The 24,368-nt window shown below is 47.3% G+C and overlaps 1 protein-coding gene across 3 annotated transcripts in view; it reads right to left on the bottom strand.

Annotated features, from left to right (window-relative positions):
* LOC108927126 (signal-induced proliferation-associated 1-like protein 2) overlaps positions 1 to 24,368 on the bottom strand; it is an 81,940-nt gene that overhangs the window by 22,424 nt on the left and 35,148 nt on the right. For all 3 annotated transcript variants that reach the window (XM_018740213.2, XM_018740212.2, XM_018740210.2), the window contains 6 exons: positions 22,688 to 22,876; positions 16,868 to 17,042; positions 16,598 to 16,701; positions 14,771 to 14,928; positions 13,521 to 14,097; positions 6,316 to 6,590 (listed from right to left, as the gene is read on the bottom strand). In XM_018740213.2, coding sequence (XP_018595729.1) covers positions 6,316 to 6,590; positions 13,521 to 14,097; positions 14,771 to 14,928; positions 16,598 to 16,701; positions 16,868 to 17,042; positions 22,688 to 22,876 — 1,478 coding nt within the window. The remainder of the gene's footprint in view (positions 1 to 6,315; positions 6,591 to 13,520; positions 14,098 to 14,770; positions 14,929 to 16,597; positions 16,702 to 16,867; positions 17,043 to 22,687; positions 22,877 to 24,368) is intronic.

The following is a 24,368-nucleotide window of genomic DNA, read 5'->3' on the forward strand; positions in this document are numbered from 1 at the left end:
CTTACATTAATGAAAGATGCAATGCAACTCATATTCAGCTATTAATGTCCTAATATGCTGAGGAAGTCCCCGAAAAAAACAAGGCTGCATTGCTGGAGGGTTCTAAATGTAGGGTCTTTGTGATTCCAGCCCCTGCAGCCTTACATTCCAACCATCTATCCGTCATCTACCAGACACGATACGACTGTTTCCAACATCCACCTTATAGCCATGGTCAACATGTCTCCAAGTCCTTCAAGAGGACGTTGGACTACTCTGTTAACTACTCTCCTTTCATGGTACGTTCTCTCTCCGGGCAGCACTTGATTCTTCCTTTACTGCCTCTATCCCATCGTAGACCTTCAGACACACAGACACATCACACACCATTATCTGGTCTCCAACAGAGGCTTATAGTTTTACTCATCACCTCTTTGGGGGATTACCAAAGCAGTCCAGGTTAGATGACAGCTTTCAAGAAGGTACATCATCAACAGTCTTCTTGGGAACTGACATTGTTGACAGTTGACACCAGTGGACAAGAACTTAATACAGCACGAGCCAAAGAAGGTGTACACACACACACACACACACACACACACACACACACACACACACTTTCAGAACCGCTTGTCCCAGATGGGGTCGCGGGGAACCGGAGCCTACCCGGCAACACAGGGCGTAAGGCCAGAGGGGGAGGGGACACACCCAGGACGGGACGCCAGTCCATCGCAAGGCACCCCAAGCGGGACTTGAACCCCAGACCCATCGGAAAGCAGGCTCGTGGTCCAACCCACTGCGCCACCGCCCCCCCAAAGAAGGTACAAAAAAACCAAAATTTGGTCTTCTTAAATGTGAACAAGTGCCTTGTAAATTGGAGCTGGGGTATTAAATGAACCACCTTCTGAAGTTTATGAGATTTAAACTAATGGAAGTGTCACTTCATCTTGCTCCTCTGGCCAATGCTGTGGTGGCTGGAGAGCAGAGGAGCTCAGTCTATGCAAAGTGAAGAAGCCTCAGGAGCTCTCGGCAGACAAGTTTAACTGATATGGGATTCATTCCCACACAGAAGCCAAACCATGTAAGCAGGGTGATCTCCCACTGCGGGTAACTGGCGGAAAGAAACGCGGCAGCGGAAACAGTCATTAGATCCCAACTAAACATCTTCTAAAGGAACAAAAGATCTCGGTCACTAAGCGTGGGCCGGGACGAGCGAAGCAATGTCTACTCCTCCTTTCTCGCTGGGCTTTCCCACACGTCCGGGGCTCGTGGACTAAGCACTTTAGCACAGCGTGTAAGCACCCTTTTAATGAGTTTACTAAGCCGGTCATTAGGCGGAGAACGGTTGATCCTCCACACCGCATTTTGCCGCCTCGCTGTCTCCAGTTAAACAAGGTTAACGTAAAGCCTTGCGCTTTCACGTTCCTGAACCTCATCTCATTCTCCTTCCTAATGTTCCTTCTCCTACAGGAGCTCTTGTGTGGAGACACTGAAACTGTGTGCTCAACTGTACCCTAGTGCCCCCACACTCATAACTGGAGTAACAAAAGCTTTATCTTATCATACATGCGGTGTGCTGTGTGAACATACATGACGTGGCCTGAGATTATATGGCATCAGTCTAACAGTGGGTCAGACAGGTGAACTTCATCCTGTCTGTGGGGTTAAACCACTTAAAAGGGTGAGGGGGGCTTTACTGGAGGAATTATTACTTTTATCAAATCCACACTTGGGGTTTTAAATGGTTCCCACTGGGTTATTTAAAGAGGCATAAATAGCAGTGTTCTTTAACTACTAGACCACACAGGAGACCTATATGGTGGATGTAACCGGTGCAGAAGCTGCCTGGAGCTCAATAGAGGCGAGAAGCCATAAGCAGCGCCAAAGAAAGCAGCCTTTATCTTCCGGAAGAGCATTGTTCCAGTCTTTCAATAGGCACGCTCTTGGACAATGATCTTCACATCAAAGATGGGTGTTGGATGCCATTCTTCTCATGGCAACATGCCAGCGAGGGCAGGGGATCAGACACCCTTGTGTGTGACAGCCTTGGACGAGGTCTTCCTGTTTTACACATGAGCATGACCACTAGGTCTATTTCCAGGGCTGGGCGACCATGGTGGGTTTCCAACTGCCCTACCACAGGTTTCTTAAACTATGTATTCGGCTTCTTGTTAGAGGCATCAAAAAGGAGGACAGTCATGCGTCTGAATAGAAAGAATGCATCCTCATCCTGATCCAGAGCACTGGCAGCAGCTTGTAGCAATACCTACCAGCGGTCAGTTCAGTGACACCTGCCAGCGGTCACCAGAAGCAAACACACAGCTGACCTGCTATTGGAAATCCATACAGGAGGTAATAGAGCTTATGAAGATCTTCATTTCACTGGTTCAGGATGACAACCCAGAAGCACATAACGATCCAATGGCTTTCCGTTCAAGGTCAAATGAGAGACAACAAACAGCAGATCAATACTCAGCGAGGCACCAAATAACATAGTGATTAGAGCTGGAGCTTTGTAATCGGAACTCCTCTGGCTCAAATCCCATTCCTGCTGCCGCACCATTGATCAGGGTTCTTACCCTGATTGACTCTACGAAGAATACCTAGCCATATAAACAGGTAAATTGCTGTAAATTTCATTACTACACATTGTAAGTTGCCTTTGATAAAAGGAGGAAGACAATAATGATTAATGACAACACCTACAGGGTAAAACTAAACAAATGTGCAGTATGTTGATCCGCATGTGGATGTGCAGTGCGGTCGCACACGCGTGACACATGGAGCACACTCACATTCAGGCTCTTTTTGGACAGGGAAACCACAGGGTTCCCACCCCCAGTTTTGATTAATAGCAAACATGTTGAACTTGTTTCATGTTTTCCTGCAGAGATGATGGAGAAGGGGCTTCAAGCAGCCAGCTGTGGACTGGCATGTCCCCTTATTCCAGTCTAAACACAAAAAGCAGTGAAGCTATGATTACAGCTGTGTCTTGCCACATATCAGCACACACAACCTGTTCGAAGGCATGATCTCTCCTAGCACCTTAAAAAATAGAAGAAGTGTGTGAAACTGTTTCTAATGACACAGAGAGAGTGGCATTTTTCTCCTTACTGCCACCCCAAGAAACAGTGTTTTAAAGTCAACTCGGTCGGAGTTCGACAAACGTGTGAAGGACTGATGGCTCAAATTAGAAGACGGAAGCTTTTCTTGTAATCTTGGCAACAGGGTAATTTTAATAACCGCTTCAATAAATATCGTGACGTACAAGCGGACACAAGCGTGAGCAGCTGCCAGATACAAGAAGGTCTTTATTTTTATTTGAGTTATGAATAGCGACCTCATCCACCACGGAGCCTTCAAGCCCTGTGCGGAGGAGTTCTGCCAATGGGAAAAACCTGATGTGTGACTGCTGGACACTGAGGTCATCGACTGTTGTCGCGAAGCCAAGCTCCATTGTCCGCCTCGGTTTTCCCCCTTTGACGGTAGCGACCGGCCGCGGCCGTGACTTTCCCACAGATTCCTTTTCCTTGAGCTCATGGTAGTGAAACAGGAGCGCTCATTGTCATCCGGGACACCTTCTCGCCTTTGAGAGCCAACCACTGAGCCCTTAAAATTCCTCCCTCGTACTCCAGCCCTTGACTCCGAGGGAAGGCAGTGAAAGCAAGTGCTAATGCTAATGTCGTCCAGACTGTGGGCTGTCTTGGCGAAGCCCCTGGTGGCGCGTGCTTAACCGCTCAAGGGAAGCACTTTGCAGAAGGGCTGAACAGGGGAGAGACTGAGAGAGCTAACGGGAAATGAATGAGTTTGTGTTTGTGCGTGTGCATGTGACAGAGAAAGGGACCAGCGAAAAAAACTGGAGGACTGGACCAAAAGGAGACACGACTGGGCCAAACCCAACCTGGACTGGGGGCACCCAGACCCACACGCCACAGAACAAGCATACATATGTACACACAAAGGCCTTGATGCTTATATATATAAACAGACTCTTTAAAATAACTCGTTCTAATCTCTTCTTGATAACAGGAAAAGAGAAACAGAGGAAAAATATATATATGTATATAAACAAAAAAACAAACAAATATTTAAAGGGCAGGAAAAGGTTTGTCTGCTGTAGTCATGAAAAGGTTTATTTAACATTAACTATTATTTATCTTTGTCCAGAGTGACTTACAATGTTTAGTTTGTATACAAAGCCTACTGACTTACTCATTTACATGGCTGGGTAATTTCTACTGTATCAAATCAGGGTAAATACCTTGCTCAAGGGAACTAGAACTGGAGAGGAATTCGAACCATGGACTTCAGATGCACTGTGAGAACCTGAACCACTGTAACAGCTGCTGTCCTGTAGGCTGTACGTTCTTTTTCTGTGGGCTGTATATCTATGCTCTGTTTGGTGGCAAGCAAGTGAGCGAGCAAGCGAGAGAGAGAGAGAAAGAGAGGGAGGAAGAGCCATCACCGTCGCGATGACTCCTGGCTCCCCGTAGGCCATGCCGGCGGTCTGACCCTCGCCAAAGCAGCTTACGGTTGTATCATCGCAGATTAAAGTAAGAGGATTACCAGCTGGATGAGGGACCAGGCACTGCTGTGTGACTTGTGGCATGCAGGTCGTGGGTCAGGGGGGCCACCTGTTGGGTACCGAACTGCACCCTACTGCATGACACACACCCCCACCAGGACACGCTCCCCATTGCTTAGAGTTGCCCATTGAAGGCTTTGACACAGCTCCATTATCACAGTCTCCCAAAATTAATTCATAACTGCAACACATCCGTATTTATTAGAAGACACTTTTCTCAGGCTGGGATACAGACACAGGCAAACGAGTAGCCGCATATAGAACTGATAGGAAATACAGAGGTGATCAGGACAGGTGCGGCGGTGAAAGTTCATGGAGCAGGAAGGCAACCAGGAGAGAAGTGGGTCCGAAAAGAGATGGCTTTCAGACCCTTCCCAAATGTTCAATGGGAGTCAGCAGCTCCAAGGGACAGAGGGAGCTCATTTAAGATCATCAAAGTTGAAATAATCCACTTTATTCATTCACTCATTTATTCATTCAGCAGTGTTGATGCAAGATGCAGGTTTGGATGTGAGGGGGATGGGGGGCACCGCTGATTTTAACCTGGAGCGTGTGGTCTGGAGAAATACCCCATTTTTGAAATGGGGAAAGTGTAAGCTCCCTTAATCCCTTTGGATAAAAATGATTACTGTGCAATTATGCAGCGATTTACTAATGAGGTGGATCATGGGTGACAAAAGAATCGGACCGGGAAGCCAACAGTCCAGAATGGTGTGTGCGACCTCCCAAAAAGGCCTGGACAGCAGCCACGTCTGAGGACAATTAAACAGGAATTAAACACAGGAAGGCGACACTGCTGTTCCGGCCTTGTGTGTGTGCGTGCACGTGTGTGTCTGTGTGTGAGAAAGAGCTGTACATGCTGATTCTGCGAGGCAACTCTGAAAATAAAGGGGAAAAAGGCGATGTTTCTGCAGACTTTCTGAAACAAAGGGAAAAGGGCCGCTCATCCGCTTGCGTCACACCACACAGCGGCAGGAAGCTCGGCGCTGAGATAAGCAGCATTGGCGCGACCCGATGCCCACCTGCCCATACCCACTGGTGCCGGTCGACGACAGGCAGTCACAATGGCACCTGTCACTCAGCGCACCGTGGGTGTGTTGCCTGTCACTCCGTGCTGTGAGTCAGGCTGCCTTTAAAATGTCACTCATTTCAAAATAAATAATGTGTGTCTTCTGAACGGCATCAATAATAATAATAATAAGAATAATAATAAACAACCAACAGTTTCGCCTGTCACAACTGTGAGCTGTCAGATATCATTACGGAAACATTATTGTCATTAACATTTATTTATATAACATTTTTCAAGATGATATCCATTTACATTTATTCATTTTAAAAAGTGAATTACAATGTCGAGTTACACTGATTTATACAGCTGGGTAATTTTTTACCATGTCAGTTCAGGGTAAGTACCTTAATGAAAGGCATTACAGCAGGAGGTGGTATTCAAACCCGTGTCCCGAGAGTGCAGGTGACAGCTTTAACCACTATGCCACCTGCTGCCCCTTCAATGTGAGGTTTGTACACTAAGCTACTTACACTGATTTACCCATTAATACAGCTGCTGGTTCTGCAGCAGAATGTGGGGATTTGAAACTGAGACTTTCAAATACAAGGCAAGGGCACAAACCACCACAATCCCTGCTGGCCCAAAGTGGCATTTCTGTGTTCATACCAAAGACTTTTTTAGTACTGTGAGCAGTTGCCCAACAACAGAAAGTGAGCCAAGGTGTACCAGGGTACTGTACCTGCGGGGTGTGCCGTCCTCATACGGCGGGATGATCACCACCTTGACAGTGATGGAGGTACGCAGCAGGTCGATCATCTGCTCATGGGTCAGTGTGGCTACGGCCACTGTGCAGATCTCCACGAGACGGCTACCCTGGCGCAGCCCCGCCTGCCAGGCGAAGCCGAAGGGCTCCACATCGGCCACGACGCCCTCAAAGTTCACATGGAAACCCAGCTGGCCCAGGCTGTTCCGCCTCAGGGTGGTCTCAACGGTCTCGCAGCCGCGGGTCACGACCTAGATGGCAGAACCACTCATCAGCAGGACAGGTGACATGTTGACACAACTGAAGATTAATAAGCCATCCAAAGCTCAAAAGACTAGACTTGTAACCAGATGGTTGTTGATTCAAGTCCCCAGGATGCAATGTTTGTTGTGTCTCTGTGTGAAACTCTGAATCTGAACTACTGGTGTCATAACTGGGTGAAATTAGAAAAATTCATCTACATGTCCGACAAGGACAACCACTGAGCGATAAACATACGATGTCAATGAAGACACCCCATGTGCTCTGTATCCAGCTTCCTGTTAACTTTGAGTGAAAAGTTCTGAGTTGGGTGTACAGTGCTGGGTGTGTGTCCTGCCTAGCCTGGGGTCCATTCACAAACAAACACACAAATACACAAACAACCTTGTAAAGCATTAACTGCAATGGCTGAGCGCTTACACTTCTGCGAGACCACTAGATTAGGACAACACGTTGCACGGATGAGGTCCATATAGGCACATGTGTCTATAGACATACAATGACCACAGGTGACCCCACCCCTATCATCAATTGCCTCTCTAAAACCATGACGAGACTCCAGTTCCCAATAGCAACAGTCCATTCAGTTAAACCATCTATTCAGTGTCCCTCCAGCTTCTAGCAGCAGTCTGGAGCATTTGCAGGCTAGAGGGCACAACCTCACACACCAGCTATACAAATGCGGCGGCAAGGACGACTTTGAAAGCACTCCATCATGGCTCCAGTAGCTTTGTGCGAGAGCAGAATCACACCAAAATGATTCCTGCACATTGTGTCCTTCCTCTTCAACCATTGTCAGTGCCAACTAACAAAAGGCAAAGAGAAATTAAACAATTAAACAAAAAGGAGCCATTTATACGGAATCAATTGCATGTGCAGTAAAAAAACAAAGGCATAACAGTTCCGGTGTTGTAAGACGGAGTTGGAAGTACCAAGAGGTAAGAGTAATAGTTACCAAAAATGTGGAACAAAACAAAATGAGTCTGCCAGATTAATAAATGTAAATCTAACAACAGCGGCAGACGGCCGAAGGCGATCACCTCTCAAAGCACCACTGTTTCTATTGCATAATGCGAGCAAGAAACACATTTCAAAATCACGGTAAAACCGATTAAAGTGATGTGCGAGTCCAAAACACCCCAGGGGGAGGAGTGCTCTGCCTGGGTTTCCAGATTTTTCTAGCTCAGCATCTTTTTATCTGTTCTGCAGATAGAGGGAGGTTCAGCGTTACTGCAGCGTCGGCTCAACATTACCTCACCATGTTGGCAGCCCTTCGTAAACTTGAGCAATGTGGTAAAATAAGGATATAAAAGTGGGCAAATCCAGGCTGCCCCAGATAACTGGCAGGAGGAGTGATGGGTATGGTCAATTTAACCAAAACTAGCAGCATCTTGAACAGGACAGTTGGTAGAGTGGAGGTCAGAGCTTCTGCCTTTAGACTCACAGGTTCAAATCCCACCTCTACTGGTAGTACCCTTAAGCAAGGTACTTGTGTAAATGAGTAAATAATTGTATATTTGTTGACAGACTAACATGATAAGTCAGTTGGAAGAAAAGTGTCAGATAACTGTAAAAAGGTTATTCCACCCATGATATACCTTTAATTATTTATCTGACTCAGTTGTAAAAACTGACTGACAATATAAGGTATTTATACTCAGTTACAGCAAGGTAATCCTTACTGCATCAATTCAGGGTGAGTACCTGGATAAAGGGTACTACAGCAGGAGTGGAATTTGAAATTAGGACCTTTTGATTGGAAAAGATGGCTCTAACTACTACGCCACCTGCTGCCCCTCAGTTAGCCATCTTCCAAAGCATTTTCAAGAGTTTCCCATATCAAATTAACTGGAACATCCAAACCCCAAGGTGGCGGTGGGGGGGATCACATGCTAATTAAAAAAACATCATTACCATAATTAATGAGATAGAAATTAACTGGCAATTCTCATTTGGTTCATTTTACATGCAAATGCACATTGCCCTTGCGGCGAGGGCTTGGACCGAATTCAAGCTGGGAGTGACTCGTCGGTCCTCCCATCTATTCACAGGTCCGAGCCCACATGGAGAGCACAACTGCAGCTCTCCCTCAAGGAGCTCTGACCCAGTGTGCAGGTGGTGCATCTCCTTACATGCCTTCCTACTTATCCAGGCTTGGAGGAAAATCAGCAAGAACAGATCCCAACGGCATGGTCACAGGGTACGTAAGCATAATGATATGTCTGATGTGTAATGTTTTCACTGGAAAACTAACCACATCATACTTTTTTTTTTTATTCATCTGATGCTTTTCTTCAAAGGAACATGTACTGTTAAGCTACTTAATACTGATTTACCATTGATATAGCGATGTTTAGTAATTTTTACCGTATCAATTCAGGGTAAGTACCTTGTTTAAAAGGTACTACAACAAGGGATGGGATTTCAACCTAAATCCTTGGACCACTGGGGTTCGAGCCCTGTTTGGGGTGCCTTGTGACGGACTGGCATCCCATCCTGGGTGTGTCCTCTCCCCCTTCATCCTTGCGCCCTGTGTTGCCGGGTCAGGCTCTGGCTCACCGCAATCAAGTGGTTGTTGATGGTGGATGGTGGATCCTTGGACCATTAGACAATAGCTCTAACATTACGCCACCTGCTGCCAGATGTCCTGAAGTAAGTTACTAAAAACTAAAACTTTACAGCCAAGCCTGAAGCTCGGGCAAGAGGGTGTGACCTCGCCCTGCACCCGGGGCATTATAGCACAGGTGGCAGAGCCAGGTGGTGCTGAGTTCACAAAAAGAGGAAGCAGTTAAACCCTGAAGCCCCCCCAATCCAATAAAACCCTTGGCTGCCAGAGCTGCCTGAAATGAAGTCAGGCTGAGGGCCAGCAGAGGAGGGTGTGGGGACTTCACTAGGGGAGTGTGGCACTACTGCTGTTGGTTAAAGTGTTAAATCTCTAACGCCCCCTCAGTGTGTGGTTGGGCACCCCCCCCTCAGTGGGACTCTCTAAGAGGATTCCAGCCTCCTGAGCTATACCTGAGCTCAGACACACAGGGCGGGTGGCCGTCCTCATCACATTACTCCCTAATCCAGCACTCTGACTAATGAAGGGTGTGCAGGTGACGCCGGGAAAGGGCTGTGTTCCAGTTCAGGTTCACATCTGGATTGAGATGAAACAGGAAGATGAAAAGAGAAGCATTGTCCCTGAGAGGAGCCATTGCTCCTTTCTGCAGCTCCTGGAATCACTTCCTCTCGAAAAGACTGAAGCTAAAGCAGTTACACCACATTTACTAATTTTTCTGACATTTTTCCTCAAAGCAACTTGCAGTGATTTATACAGCACGGTAGCTTTTACTGCATCGGTTCAGAGTAAGTACCTCTCTCAAGCCGCACTACAGTAGAAGAGGGATTTCAATCTGCGATCTTTGAGAGCAAGGATGCAGCTCTGACCGCTACGCCACCTGTTGGCCAGTTAAAGCCTCCACCCTTTCTATGAGACAGCACTACAATGGCCTCTAGGGTTAGGTTAGTTGTTAGACCTTCGTTTGCTAACCCCTCAGTCACGCACGAGAGTCCCCCGCACTGCGGCCCCGCTGCTGCGCCAGCATCCATGTCTCTGGCTGCCGACCCAGCCAAGCGTGCGCTCTGCTAATGCCACAGACAGCTCGGTTGTTGTATACCTAATGAGCAGGCCCTGTCGGGGGTCTTAGGCCCCAACCGGGAGCAGATGGTAGACACTGGCGAGGGCGCTCTTCCAGGGTGATTGGTCGCTCCAAGCCACGCCCCGGGATGTGGATCAGGGCCAGTAGACTTCTTTCCTGCAGCTCAGGACCCAGCAAAGCAGAATGCAGTACCCATAATGCACTGGGCAGTCAATGGAGTCAGACATCACTATAGTCTGCTTTTCTTACTAGGGTTGCGTGGTTGATGTAGAGCATCCTGCTGTATCTGAGTGCCATAAAGTGATAACATACATCTCATAAATGTCATAAAATGGTAGCACATGCTAGCCTTAGTGTGTGCTTTTATATCACTGCTCACTGCACTAATGAGGAGGAACCTGCCCATGAAGATGAGATGCGACCAGAAGATCAAAAGCATCTCAAACAAGGATCACAGCATTAGTGAAGAAGAGCACAGCAGAACTGAGCGAGCCATCAGAGCTTCTGAAGACCTGTCTATTGTGAAGACAAGGAAGCCAAGGTGGTACGGTCACTGCAAGGACCATCATAGAAGGCCAAGAGGAAGAGAGGAGGACAAAGGAAAAGATGGGAAGACAAGCTCTACAAATGGACAGGTTTGACCTTTGCAGCTTCCCAGAGAGCAGCAGCAGATTGTGAGATATTGTGAAAAATGAGTGGTCATCACTGGTGCCCCTACAACCTTCAGTGGTAAGGGAATGATGATCACAATGATGATAATGATGACTATGATGATGATGGCAGCAACAATCCACCAGAACTACAGAACAACAGCATTAAAGGTTTATGACTCAGGGGTGTTGAAATTTCTGACACATCTTGCTTGGAAACCCAAAGAACCGCAGTTGAAGAGCAAACCAATGACTTTAGTTATGATGGTCGTGTCTGAAGAAACAGATGAACACGGAACCTCTCCTATATAAGAAAAAAGCTTCTTTGAACCCTGGCAGGAAAAAATGAAGTGCTGTGCTGAGGCACACTGCATGGATCCCCTGTCTCCACAAACACCAGGTTATTACAGTCATGCATTAACTTCCTTGCGGCAACAAGAGCTTCTGGCACTCAGGGTTATTAAAGCTCTTGTGAGAAGCACTTGAGGAAACCGCCCAGCAGATGAAAGAAACCTGCACTACATGGTAATGGAAACAAAAACGACCAGAAGTACTTCATATTTAAAAGTCTCTACGTCAAGCATGTGCATCAATGCACAAAATTGTGTTATTATTAATATTCACCTCAGGGACCAGAAGTCTGTAATTTGTGCTGTTTGTAAATGCAAAGTCACTTTTACCACTAAATTACAATCGATCAAATCTTAATCCCTTGATATATTTACAGATTAAGCTGTGTAAAAATCTCAGCTATACAGCAAATAAAAAACATTACAGTATTTTAAAGTGTTTTCACTTTGATCTAGATTAAAATTAGAACTAAACTGAAATGATGTAAAATATTTCACAATTAAAAATATAAAACTCCTATTCAGTGGCAATTATTGACCAATTAATCCCATAATCATGTTCATTATTTATTTGGCTGATTCTTATCTCCAAGGCAACTCAAATCATTAAGCTACTTATAATGATTTTCCAATTTATACACAAAGTAAATTCTTATTGTATTCACTCCAGGTGAGTACGTTGCTCAAGGGCACTACAGCAGGAAATGGCATTTGAACCCGAGTGCTTTGAATGTAAGGGGGGAACTCTAACCACCACATCACTTGATGCCCCATGTGCAATGTTCTCCCTATTTTTATGTCTTCAGCACTCAAGAACAGTTGACAAAAACCGTGAACACAAAGGAAGCTGAAACAAGGCGGTGCCACACTGCTATTGTGTTTGGGTTCTCTTTACCGCCATCTATTGGGTGGTCGCATAAATACAAGTCGCATTCCCTCTACCAGAATGAAATTTTACAAAATAGAAAAAGGAGGAAAAGGCCTTTAGAAAAGACTAAAATGTTTGTATGTACAGTAAGTAACAGTAAACCGAGTCTGTAACAATTTCAGTCTCCTCTAAATCCAGGAAAAGTTTGGGTTTCTATAGTAACCTCCCCCTGTGTGACAAATCATAGAAATATGCATCACTTGGCAGGTGGGGTAAAGCCAGCACTCCATCTTTGGAACATGTTTACTTATGGAAGCAATATATCCAGCTCAGACCCACGATTCATGGGCCCAGAGAGGTAAGGAGAGAGTGCATAAGTATGTGACATCCGACTGTAACGGCTTAAAAGAATTAATTTTGCACTTTGCACAGACAGGGTAAAAGTTTGTCTCAGGTGAAATACTAGATACCAAATAATGTATTGCCTTCCAAGGACAGGGATCAACTGAAGAGTCCATTACTGGAAGCCGACGCAGGAGGCTTCTGCTTCGGGCTGCCTTCCTGCTACCTTATCCAACCTTTCAGAACCTGGTCTTCCGACTTAAAGTGGCTTTCTGAGCCCAAGCCAAAAATGCTTAAATCTGTTCCGTGATAAAAGAGTGCAGACTGTTCACTTCCTGTCTCTATCCCCAGGAGGAAGCTGGCATGCAGTATGGGCCAAGCCTGGTACACACACCCCAGGGCCGGGAACGGAGGCGCAGACAGCAGCGCACATGGACACCGGAAGGTGAAGGCCAACGATGTGCGTAGAACGCGGGTCTTTACAAACAAATAGACAAAGCTCCACGTTAACGCTTGTCTGACTGCCCGGGACAAGTAACTCACCCAAACTGTCTCGGACAATTAGGACCATTCCGACGCATGTCTCACGGACAGATGGACAATAACTTCAGGCAAAATATGGAGAAATTGGACAACCTCCTCTGGCATCAATAATTGCATTGAGTGCGTTTTCATTTCAAAAGTTATGTTTTCACCAGAAAGTGTCCAAATTTGTCAAGAATACAGAGAAATTATTTTCAATTTCTTGCTTTTTTTCGTGATTTCTTTATGTCAGAGCCTTTCTGGAAGAACACTTCCTGTCACCTGACACCCTGACTGCTTTGCTTTCTTAACAGTCTAACAATGTACCTGTCTTGTGCACAACCAAACACAAAAATCTGATGATAAGCCCGATGATGAGCCTGATGAGATATATGTTTCACAAAATCCAACAGGTTAAGTACCTCTTCTGAAGGTACAACAGCAGGACCCACTGATTGGTGAAGAACTCACTTCCTTAACTACTGCCCCACATGGTACCCAGAGGATGTGTCTTCTGCGCTACCCCCCTCTGGAGCTACGGCCTTACCTCCATCCGCTGTACGATCTCGCGGATATCATCCCCACAGTTCTCTTGGGCAGAGAAGATCACGCACTCTCCGCGCTCGTAGAAAACCTTGATGCTCATTGGCCCTGAGGTCCAGCCAATGACGTCACGACAGGAGCAGTTGAACACCACGTTCTTGGACTCTTCCTCGACGAGCACTATGAACTCGTTGGAGATACCCAGGAGGCACTCAATGTCTGAGGACTGCCCAAAGTCACGGGCAACCACAGCCCAGGTGACAGCGCCGGCGCTGTAGAGGTGTGCATCCTGGCGCGGCTTGGTCCGCTCCTTCCGCTTGGCTCCAAGTGTGATGAAGCTGAACTTGACAGCTGAGTCCACGGTGGTGGTGCTTACAAAGTTCTCGGCCAAGTCCTTGAGGTACTCCTGCCGCGTGCGCGTGGCCATCACGCGGAACTTCTCTGACTTGTGAGCCGCATTCTCACCGTTGATCACCTTGGCCAAAAGGAAGTCCCTGAACACGGCCGACTTGGGGAAGGTCACACCCTTGGGGATGGGGGGGCCAAAGGAGGGTACATCTTTGGATCTGGAAACAGCCACACTGCATGGAACAAAGAGCAACCAGATGAGACATGAACATCATGGTTGACCAACAGCTTGGATGTCTGTCAAAGACCACGATTGGGGCAGCAAGGGCACAAGACAATCATCTTAAATGACTGGGAAAGTTAGGAAATATTCACATTAGAGCAGAACCCAAACATTTCCAGTCCTTCATACACCATTCACAGCTGCACTGAGTTCAGATGTTGTTTCACAGGAAACCCTTCACAGAAAATCTGAATCCTGAAGACCCCATTTCTAAAATAATATTTGTACATCAAACAAGACAAATCCAGAGGTGCAGAATCTTCAAGCATGGCAAGAATCCATCAAACTAGAGGCAACCCTTGGGGAGCAGACAGACACAGATTTCAGTTTAAAGCCCTGTAAAATCCTGAAAAAGCTGTTAAGTGCCAAAAATATTTACCAGGAGATAGACATCAAAGGTACGTGAATCCTCGTGCACACTCAGAGCCTGAGTTCATTACTTTTACTTGACGGCTCCTTCCATTACTCAAGCGCTAACTGACTCTGTGACTCGATGCCATTAATTCTGCAAGGGCCCAGATGGGACCTGCTCTCTCTCTCTTTGTCATCGTGGTACAAGTCCTGCACCCAGGTGGACTCTTGGCGGTGCGATGCAGTAGCAACTGGTTGAAAATCTCTCTTACCTGTAGCATACGTTCTCAGTGCAGGGGTTGTGGACCTTCACAATGACGAACACATGCTGGAAGTGCGAGCGGACGCTCTTGGGTGTGAAGGGTAAGGCCCCAGGTTCCTGGAAGACGATGGTGACGATGTCGTTCCCTATATGTCTTTTCCTCAGAAGCTGGACATAAAGAGATTCAGAGACATAATAAGCTAACCATGGTGATGGAACTACAGTAAACCTCAGTAAAGCCTCTGCCACTTTTAGATGATATTCTCGAGGAAGAAATGGAGGCATTGATTTCCTAGGCAGTGGAATGGAAACCCTGCTCATAAAATTTAGCGATACACCATTCCTTGGTGAACCCAGCACGAAAATTCCCCTCATCTGGTCTAATGATTCACATTTACATTACGTAGAAGGTTATGTTTTGGTCATTTTTACCATATCAATTCAGGGTAAGTGTCTTGATCAAGGGTACTATTAACTACGTGACAATGCAGTTTATACAGCTGGGTAATTCTTTACCAAATCAATGAAGGGTAAGTACTTTGATCACTGGTGCTGCAGATAGTTGGGTGAAACCACTGTGTCTCCTGCTGCCCCTGCTCTAAACTCAACCTTCCCCCTCGGCACTGTTGACTGACTCCATCTCCACAAGTTTTAGGACTGGCACGTCTTCAACGGGTCGCTCTCAGCAGGTTGAGGAGAACTCGTAACAAGGACAGCCAGGAAGTTCTGCAGGATGTTTGCCAGGCTGCTTCCTGAGTACTGTCACAATGTCCTTAACACTTCATGCCGCATTAGTGTGAAACTAAAATCTTCAGCTCTTGATTTTTTCAGTTTCCAAGCTCCTCGAAAATATCTCAGGGCACCGAGACACTGAAGACAAGGACAGAAAAAAAAAGCACCGCTGCCCAACATCTTGTCTGTGACGTGCAAATATGACACACCGCTTGCGAACAAACAGGATTTAAGGTGAAAACAGGGTGCATGACTAGAAGAGTACATGGACTGTGCTCAAGCCTTCTGGAGGCTCAGCTGAGAAGGGATAAACATTAATCCCACACAGTGAGATGTAATTTACGCACCAGAAGAAAGTGGAGGGAAATGTTGTAATGCTGCCAGTCGAGGTTAAAGATATACAATTTACACATATTTACAACGAAGCCTCCAGCTGCATGGCCTTCCCGGCGCTGTGATCACAGCATCCCATGAGGTCAGTCCCAGCAGCCAGGTCCACAGATGACCCTTGTGGCTATGTAGGGTGCTTGGCAACACCAAATGGTCAGTGGGATTGTCCCACACCCCTGATGGTCATGGCATTACGCAGCCACACATAGCGCCAAGAAGGCAATGGGTTCACAGCAGACATCGGGCCCTGCGCATGCCGCGTAACTCCTTGGAAGCTCTAATTAAAATCTGTGTTAGGCACTGTTACCATGACAACCATGCCTGTCAGCGTACTTTGGGGGGGCTCTAGACGGGAGGGTGTTGTATCAGTCTTTTTCCAATTTGCACGCATGCACAAGGGACAAGGAGCAGGCATGAGGAGCCTGCAGTGTCTACTCCCTGCACACACATACATACTTTTTCATAAGAAACTACAGAAGCGAGGCCAGAAGGTGGCGCAATGGTTGGAGTTGCTACCACTGGACTTTGTCCAAACTTGGAATCCCATCTTCTGCTGTAGTACCCCAGATCAAAGTACTTACACTGAAATGCAACAGTAAAAACTGCCCAGTTGCATACATGAGTAATTCAATGTAAGTAGCTTAACACTGCAAGATGCACTGGACAAAAGTGTCAGATGAATGAATTAATGTGAAGGGGTTGGGGAGTCACTCACCTGCTGTCTGTTGTTGGGGGTATACGGCAGCAGTGTGGACACATGGAACATGAGCTCGTAGTCCTTGTAGGTGGTGTACATGGAGTGTGTACCAGTGGAATCGGCTGCAAGGGAGGAGAGAGAATCGAGGGTGACACGGTGCGATCATGTATGAATAAGCACACGCACGGTCCCCCCAACAGGCACACACAAATTCAGAATCGTTCATATACAAACACTGAGTAGGTGTGTGTGTTTATGTGTGCGTGCATATAAGAGCGCCGCCCTTACTCTTGTTGTCCAGCTGTGCCCTGTACTTGGTGAAGCCTTTGAGCCGCACCCTCTGGCCCACCAGGTCAAGGAATTCGTCAAAGGCTGGCCCGCCACCCTCGTTGTTGTACATCTCCTCCTCCGTGCTCTGGCCCGCCTTGCAGTACAGGATTCCCACCTTGTGCTGGAAGCTCAGCTGCGGCCACAAAGCAGGAAGGAGGTCAGAGCCCTGGAGAGCAAGGACATGCCGTATCTCCCTTCATCTTCTCACACGCTGACATATATTTTTGCCGTGACGCCTGCGTATCACATTCTCAATAAGATCAATAAGATTATTAAGACAATTCCTAATGAGAATGTCATCCAAACGAAAACAACGCAACATGTAAATATTCTGCCAGGGTAAAAATATTGTCGAAAACCATCAGTGAACCCAAATACTCATGCGCCAGAAGGAAAGACGGACCGTAGCTCAGGCTCCCCTTGCTACCTTTCGGGAAGACCTGGAAATCCTCGAAATCTCTTGGCAGTCCATAAAGCTGGAGGGTCACTGCTGGTCGACAGGAAGTTCCCAGTACATCAGCACATGGTAGGTTCGTGGCACATTAAGAAAATGCATGAAGTGCCATTATTTATGTTCTCACCTAGAGCAAGAGGCCCATCCCCCTGTCCTAGAGTAACTGGGGCAAGATAGTACTACAGCTGTCCCAACCCCTCCCAGACATCCCGGGTTCATCACAGGGTTTAGACGCTTCCCCACCCTACTCCGTACTCCTCCGGCAATCCCATAATGCCCCTCTACCCCCTTCTCCTCCTTTGTTTAACAGCAGCCCACCCCCCGTTGCCTGAGGGAAAACAAGGCCGTCGTCTCCAGACTCTACTTTTGCTTTCATTTCAGAGCGGCATCTCCTGGCGCACAGGAATAACTGCTGAAGGAGAACATCTGAGAGGATCAAATGCGCTTTCATGGAACTAAATATAAAAGGCGCGCAAAGCAAACCTCAGGCCAGAAATGCGCCTCCGGAGCCGTTCCCCCGTGTGAAACTGCGGAGCACCGTGTGTCTGAGAGCATCTTGAGCACCTCGACCGCATTGGCTGCTCCCTCACTACTCGCCGAGCCCGGCCAACGCTGCCCGCCTTTAGGTTGTGCTTAATTCACAAAGCATGGAGATGTGACAGCAGGCGGCATAGTGGTTACAGCTCAAATCCCACCTCCTGCTGCAGTACTCTTGGTCAAGGTACTTACTCTAAATTGATACAGTAAGGATGACCCTGCTGAAAAACTGGGTAAATCAGTGTAGCTTAACATGTACTTCCCGTGTCAAACGAAATAAATAAATAGATGTAAACATGACTGTTCCAAATGGACCAGCTGACTAAACCGTGAAACCTGGGAGTGGGGTTTGTGAAGACAGTTGTAGGTCTGTTGTATGAAATATGAAACCCTTAGCAGTGTTCTCATCGGACCTCATTGTCCCTCTGGCCTCCAGTAGATGTTTCACTTCCCAATCTGGATTTATTCTACTTCCATGGTCACTTGGGCATAGAAGGTCTTCAATGTCTCTGTCATGACAACTCTACTTTCCAGCAAGTTCCGCAGCAGGTTTTGAGCAGAACCAGACTGGGTTCACAGGGGCTTTTGGTTTCATCTCCATATGCTTAGATTGCTGGCACAGGTCCAGCCAGAGGGTCATTCAAAGCTGCTTCCGGTGACGCACTCTTCACAGGGACCCCCTGTGGCAGCAGAGCTTCACCGAGGAGACGTAGCCACGATTCACCGGGTTGCTGCCGCATCCCATCCCCACTCTAAAACACCCCAACAAGGGCTGTCCATCCTACATGGCCTTTGACGGCAGTGGTAAGAGCACAAACTTCCGCTGGAGACATGTGACCATGTGAGAAAGGCTCAGTGATGCAGCGCAGTTTAAACACCTCAAACAGGTTTCACTGTCGTGGACCACAGAGATCAGCCTGCAGGGCCACAGCCTGGTTGCTATGGGTGACCAGATCAGAAGGACATACTCCTGAATGTTCTTGAGCAGATCCAGCAGATGCTCAGGAGACAGTCCATCTGACAGTCCCTCTTCGCACACATAACAGGATGTAAGCAACTTACAATTATTTACCCCTAAGCAATTCAGGGCAAGAACCTCTTTCAACAGTACTAGAACTGAAAGTGGGAATCAAACCTGCGACCTATGGGTCCAAAGTGAGCAGCTCTAAACCACTACACTCCCAGTTGTCCTCTCAGTTGTCTTTACCCGTCGGCGCTAAATTTATGAATACATTTTACTCAGTTCAGGTTAAGCACCTCAATCAAGGGCACAACAGCAGGAGGCGGGATTTGACTCAATCCATCAAGTGCAAGACAGCAGCTCCAAACATTACGGCACCTGCTGCTCCTTCATATGTCTTATAGCATGAGATGATCAAGGCTCATGAGATCTAAGCCTGAATGCCTAGAAGGAGGTATTACTCTGGGACGAAGGACTAGGAGACTCGGAGAGACGTGTCCCCCTGCAGGTATCTCTTTCTTGAGCACAGCCGGCAGATCGCCTGACCCCCGCATTGCCACTGACTCACACAGACAGTGTGTGCTTACTAAGGTCGCCTGCCCTTATCTGTTTGTGTTTGAAAGAATGACTTCTGTGGCGCCCGAGGTCAGAGAACATTGTATCACAAATGTGAAGGTGGTGTCATGCTGGTCCCGCTTTGCGCACCGCTGACCTAAAATCCCCACCCGGAGGTAGGAGGTGGCTGAGCTGACCCAGCTCACAGCACACATACACACTGCTCACAGCACTGAGAATATTTTTATTAATGCAACTGGTGTAAAGAGATGCACTCAAGGATACGACAGTAGGGCCTCTCCAGGCAACAAGATGTGGTTAAGGCACACAAGGTACGCAACACTCATCCACAAATTAAGCAACCTATTTTTTATTCATAAAGCAGCCATCCAGGGTAGTTATTTATTTACATATTTTTATGTAACAACTTTATTCCGTTATGTGAAATTGTGTGCTCTGTTTCTGTCATAGCAAACCAGAGCAACCCTTTCCACTGAGGCAGTGATGAACGGCAGGGATTTCCATGGTTTTACACTGACATACGTGTATATATTTATATCACAGGGTAAATTTCACTGTATCAGTTAAGGGTAAATACCTTGCTCAAGTGGTGGTTCTCAAACTCCAATAGTTCAAGGCAACAGCTCTAACCACTGTGCCACCTGCTGCCCTGTACAGGGACCAAAAATCACTCTTAAATCTCTGAAGGTAATCTCAAAGTTAACAGTGCCAAAACAGGTGTAATTTCAGGGTAAAGTATCATGGTGGGGAACTGTGCAGCCTGACCTTCCACCCACCCTTCCAGGTCATTGCTTCTTGCTTCTCGTTCCTCAACCACTACGCCACCTGCTGTCCAGTCTCCAGCTTTCCAGCCTCATGTGTGCTTTTCAATGACTTAATGGCTTTCATCCCTATTCATCGAGTCAAGCGCTGCTTGACAAAAGGAAGCACGGCCTCAGTCGCAGTCGTCGCCCATACCCCAGGCTTGAGCGGCGCTATTTTTAACTGTAGAGTGTCGCAGGAGATGCACGAAGATGTCAGGAATAAACAAGGGCCTGCAGTGTGTATTAAACGCAGCCGCCGCTAATGAAACACAAACACTCAGTGGATCTTTGTCAGGGGCCCACTGAGAAGGGCAGCACTGCTGTGGACACGGCAACAGCCACGTCACTTTTCATTCATCATTCCGGAGGATGCACCTGCAGCCTCTGGATGTGCGTGTATATATGTGCTGTTTTAATGTTTCTTGAATCAGGGTGCTCAGACCCACACGTATTCCCCATTGAGAGTGCGGTCTTGTGACTGACGGCTGTAATTAGAGTAATAAGGAGGAAATGGTCTCTGTCCACAGCAGCGGCAGCCAGCAGCCCCCCTTCCTCCTTCTTACGTTCCTGAAAAAATGAGGGACTGTTTAAAGTAATGTTTGCAAAAAAAAAAATTACTTAAAAACAATCAGAACAATAGCAATTCTGTTATTTACAACTCCGCACAGACCTGGAAAAGCTGCCCATTCAAACCCTACTCATAAAAAGATGTGTCCACTGTTAGGAATATGAAGACCCCCTTGGCTGTTTCCGACAAAAAACTACTTGGTGATGTTATGCTGCAGCCACTCAGGTTTCCATCGATCCAGAGTCAGTGTACAGGCTGTCTTCCCTCGCCTGTGAGCCCATAAATGTCCTCAATCCCAGACTGCGAGTAATATAATACGAGTGTCTCCATGCACTCTCAGCTGCCCTTCCTATTGCGCACGTTAGAAGCAGATGGCGATGGTACACACAGGACATGTGGACAGCCGACTGGAGGGGGTGCCTTCTCATAGATATTTAAAAACACGCTGGCAAAAAAAGTGGTGCTGGCGCTGGGGGGCTTAACGCAGTACTGCCTCTAACGCTGTCTCGAGAGAGACCTCAATACACCTCTGCACTTGAATAGCCTCCTCTTTGCCTAGCACTATGTGTCCTGCACACCACAGCAAACTTCTTGTGGGCACCAGGTGGCTTAATAATTAGAGCTGCAGCCTTGCACTGAAAGGACCTGTGCTCAAATCCCACATCCTGCTGTACTACCCTTGATCAAGGCATTTACCCCACATTGATACAGTAAAAATACCTTGCTGCTTAAATGGATAAATCAGTGTACGTCAAATAAGTGAACCAAATTGCAACCATGTTTTTCACGACTATGTGTGCTTTAAACTAGAGGAATGAATTTTAAGTATGCAAATTTAAAATGAAAATCTTTACTGAAATCATCATCCAAAATGTATACATTTATACATGTTTCATACAAGTTTTTGAAAAACTGTTTTCAGCAGCGGGGCCGCGGTGGCACAGCCGGCTTGGCCAGGTCTTGCTCTCTTGTGGGTCTGGGGTTTGAGTCCTGCTTGGGGTGCCTTGTGATGGACTGGTGTCCCGTCCTGGGTGTGTCCCCTCCCCCCTCCAGCCTTATGCCCTGTGTTGCCGGGTTAGGCTCCAGTTCACCACGACCCCACTTGACATAAACGGTCTCAGCAAGTGTGCGTGTGTGTGTTTAGTTTTCAGCAGGTGCATTCAAACTTTTAGCTTGTATTGTACATTGTAAACATTTTATTAGCACAGCAGAGCTGTATAAAACACTTCACTGACCCTGATGACCTTGCCTGGTCCACCATAGCACAGAAACTGAGACCAGCTGCCCCAAAAACTGGAACGCAGTGACAAGTGCATCATCGCTCAATGCACTACGATTTTTTTGTAGTGGAGCCAAGTGTCATCCGGTGAGGGCGAGGCCTGTCACTGATGGCCTTTGTCCTGCACTGCTTTGTTGTGGCGTATATGAATTCGGGTTCTGCAGTACTGCTAATTACAAGCTTCTGGAAAGTTAATGGCAAGAAATCAATGGGAACTGTTTGATTTATCACACACCACAGCTCGAATTAGGCACTGAATCAAGGCAAGGGGCTGTGACCGTTTCTTTGGCTAAGCTTGACGTCAGTCACCACCCTGGTACCGGGACTGTGGCTTGAGTGAGGTCCAGCGGAGACAGGGGACAGGGAGCGTTGGGAAGAAGAGGACTCAAGCAGCTAGGAGAACCACATCAGAGGGATGCAGTCCATCACTGAACCCCAAACTCAAACCACGACCCAGCAGGAAGACCAATCCCTGAATCCTGCTAGCCCCAACCATCATGGCTCCCCGAGTGGATGTGCAGTAGGTGTGGTGCAGTAAAGTTATCATAGAGCAATGAGAAGTCGGGGTCATGTTGTGGCTTCTGCTTGCTCTCCACTCACCCCTTGCTCATCCAGCTTGAGAAGCTGCTCTGGGACCTTGGGCGAATTGAGAGCCAGCCTTAGGCACTGGATGTTGAGCTCCGGAACTACATACTCCAGCACCTCTTTCAAGGGGAGGCCTCGTGCCGTGCCATGCCGGGCCGTGGAGGGCACGGCATCCTCCAGGATGGCCCCTCGCAGGGTAGTGAGCTGTGGGAGGGAGGCATGGTGAAACAGAGAGTCCGTTCCAGTTCTCACTGAGAAGAGGTGTAACCTTCAGTAAGTTAACCCTGCCAAACTCTCTTGCGTGTGTATATGTGAGAGAGAGAGAGAGAGAGAGAGAGAGAGAGAGAGAGAGAGAGAGAGAGAGAGAGAGAGAGCCTGATAACTACGACAGGCTCATTAAGACTGATGTTAAGTACTTTCTGTTTTCCCCGCATGCTTTCATCAGGTCTGTCCAGGCGGGCTGAACTCTTCACCCCAACCCTCCACCCTGCCCACGATGCGAGCTGGAACATCAAGAAGCACCCCCCAACTCTGTCCCCGCAGTCACACCAAAGAGCCACCGCTGTTGTTCTCAAGGATTGCGTTCTCACCGAGGTTCACATGGACCCAGTGAAGCACATTATGGCTTTTAAATGTAAACAAACAGGGCTTTCCCACACTGCATGAGCTTGGAATTCAGCGGTTACACTCTTTCTGGGGCGGGGGGTATTTTCATATTGTCATAGATTTCACCTCAATAATTCTGGGGAAAAGCCCTCTGTGGTGAACCACATACTGGCTTCAGTGTGTGCACGCTTCAGCATGAGCACGTGTGTCTTACTGCAATGGAAAGCAGTAAAACTCCACATTTACATGTCTGGCTATGGCTTCATCCAAAGAGACTCACAGGGATCACAGTTTCACCCTTTGACCATTTTCAGAACTGTATCCTTGTCTGAAGGAATATATAATTCTTTGTTGGGAGATATATCATACAAGTCTCTCCATAAGAGATGGTCTAGTTCCAAGAGCCCGAGGAAAGCTTTCAATGTGTGGATGTGCAAACAGGTGAGAATGTAAATCACTTAGGGTAAAAATGGAGCTGTTGGGCACATAAACACGGAAGTGAAAATTTGTTTGGAGCCCTCAGGTGTGCGGCTAACTCTGGGCTCCCTGATCCTCTCCTTGACCAACTCCTTCCACATGTGGAAAGCACCCTCCCCCAGCGGTAGCTCAGCCTTGAGATCTAATGTCCCAAAACGCCTGTTGCACGGGAGCAGTTTTAGCAAGATCACATTTGCCCTACGGCTGCTTCACGCATCACCGCTCTCAGGCCTCATGTACATGATCAAATATGACACCTCATAAATAATAATCTCCTAAATAGCAAATAACCACTGATCACCGTGTCACTGAGCCGTTGTCAGCAGCCATTGAAGCTTTCTGGGACAGTGGGACTCTGGGACAGATGAATAAAACGATTATCAAACCCTGTGAACATAGTGAAGTGGAAAACACGCCTCATAGATGCCTTGGTTCAAAGCTACAAAACCAGGCTGCAGACTCATGGCCACATTTAAACCTGCCTCAAAATGCAAAACAAATCTGAGAAAAGAAATGAAAAAACATGAAGTGGAACTGATAACACAGTGACCCTCAATGCTCCCCCACACCAGGAGGGGATTGTGTGCTGCGGGGAAGGAGCACAGAACCAGGG

Source organism: Scleropages formosus, chromosome 4 (genome assembly GCF_900964775.1).
Source record: "Scleropages formosus chromosome 4, fSclFor1.1, whole genome shotgun sequence".
Lineage (NCBI taxonomy): Eukaryota > Metazoa > Chordata > Actinopteri > Osteoglossiformes > Osteoglossidae > Scleropages > Scleropages formosus.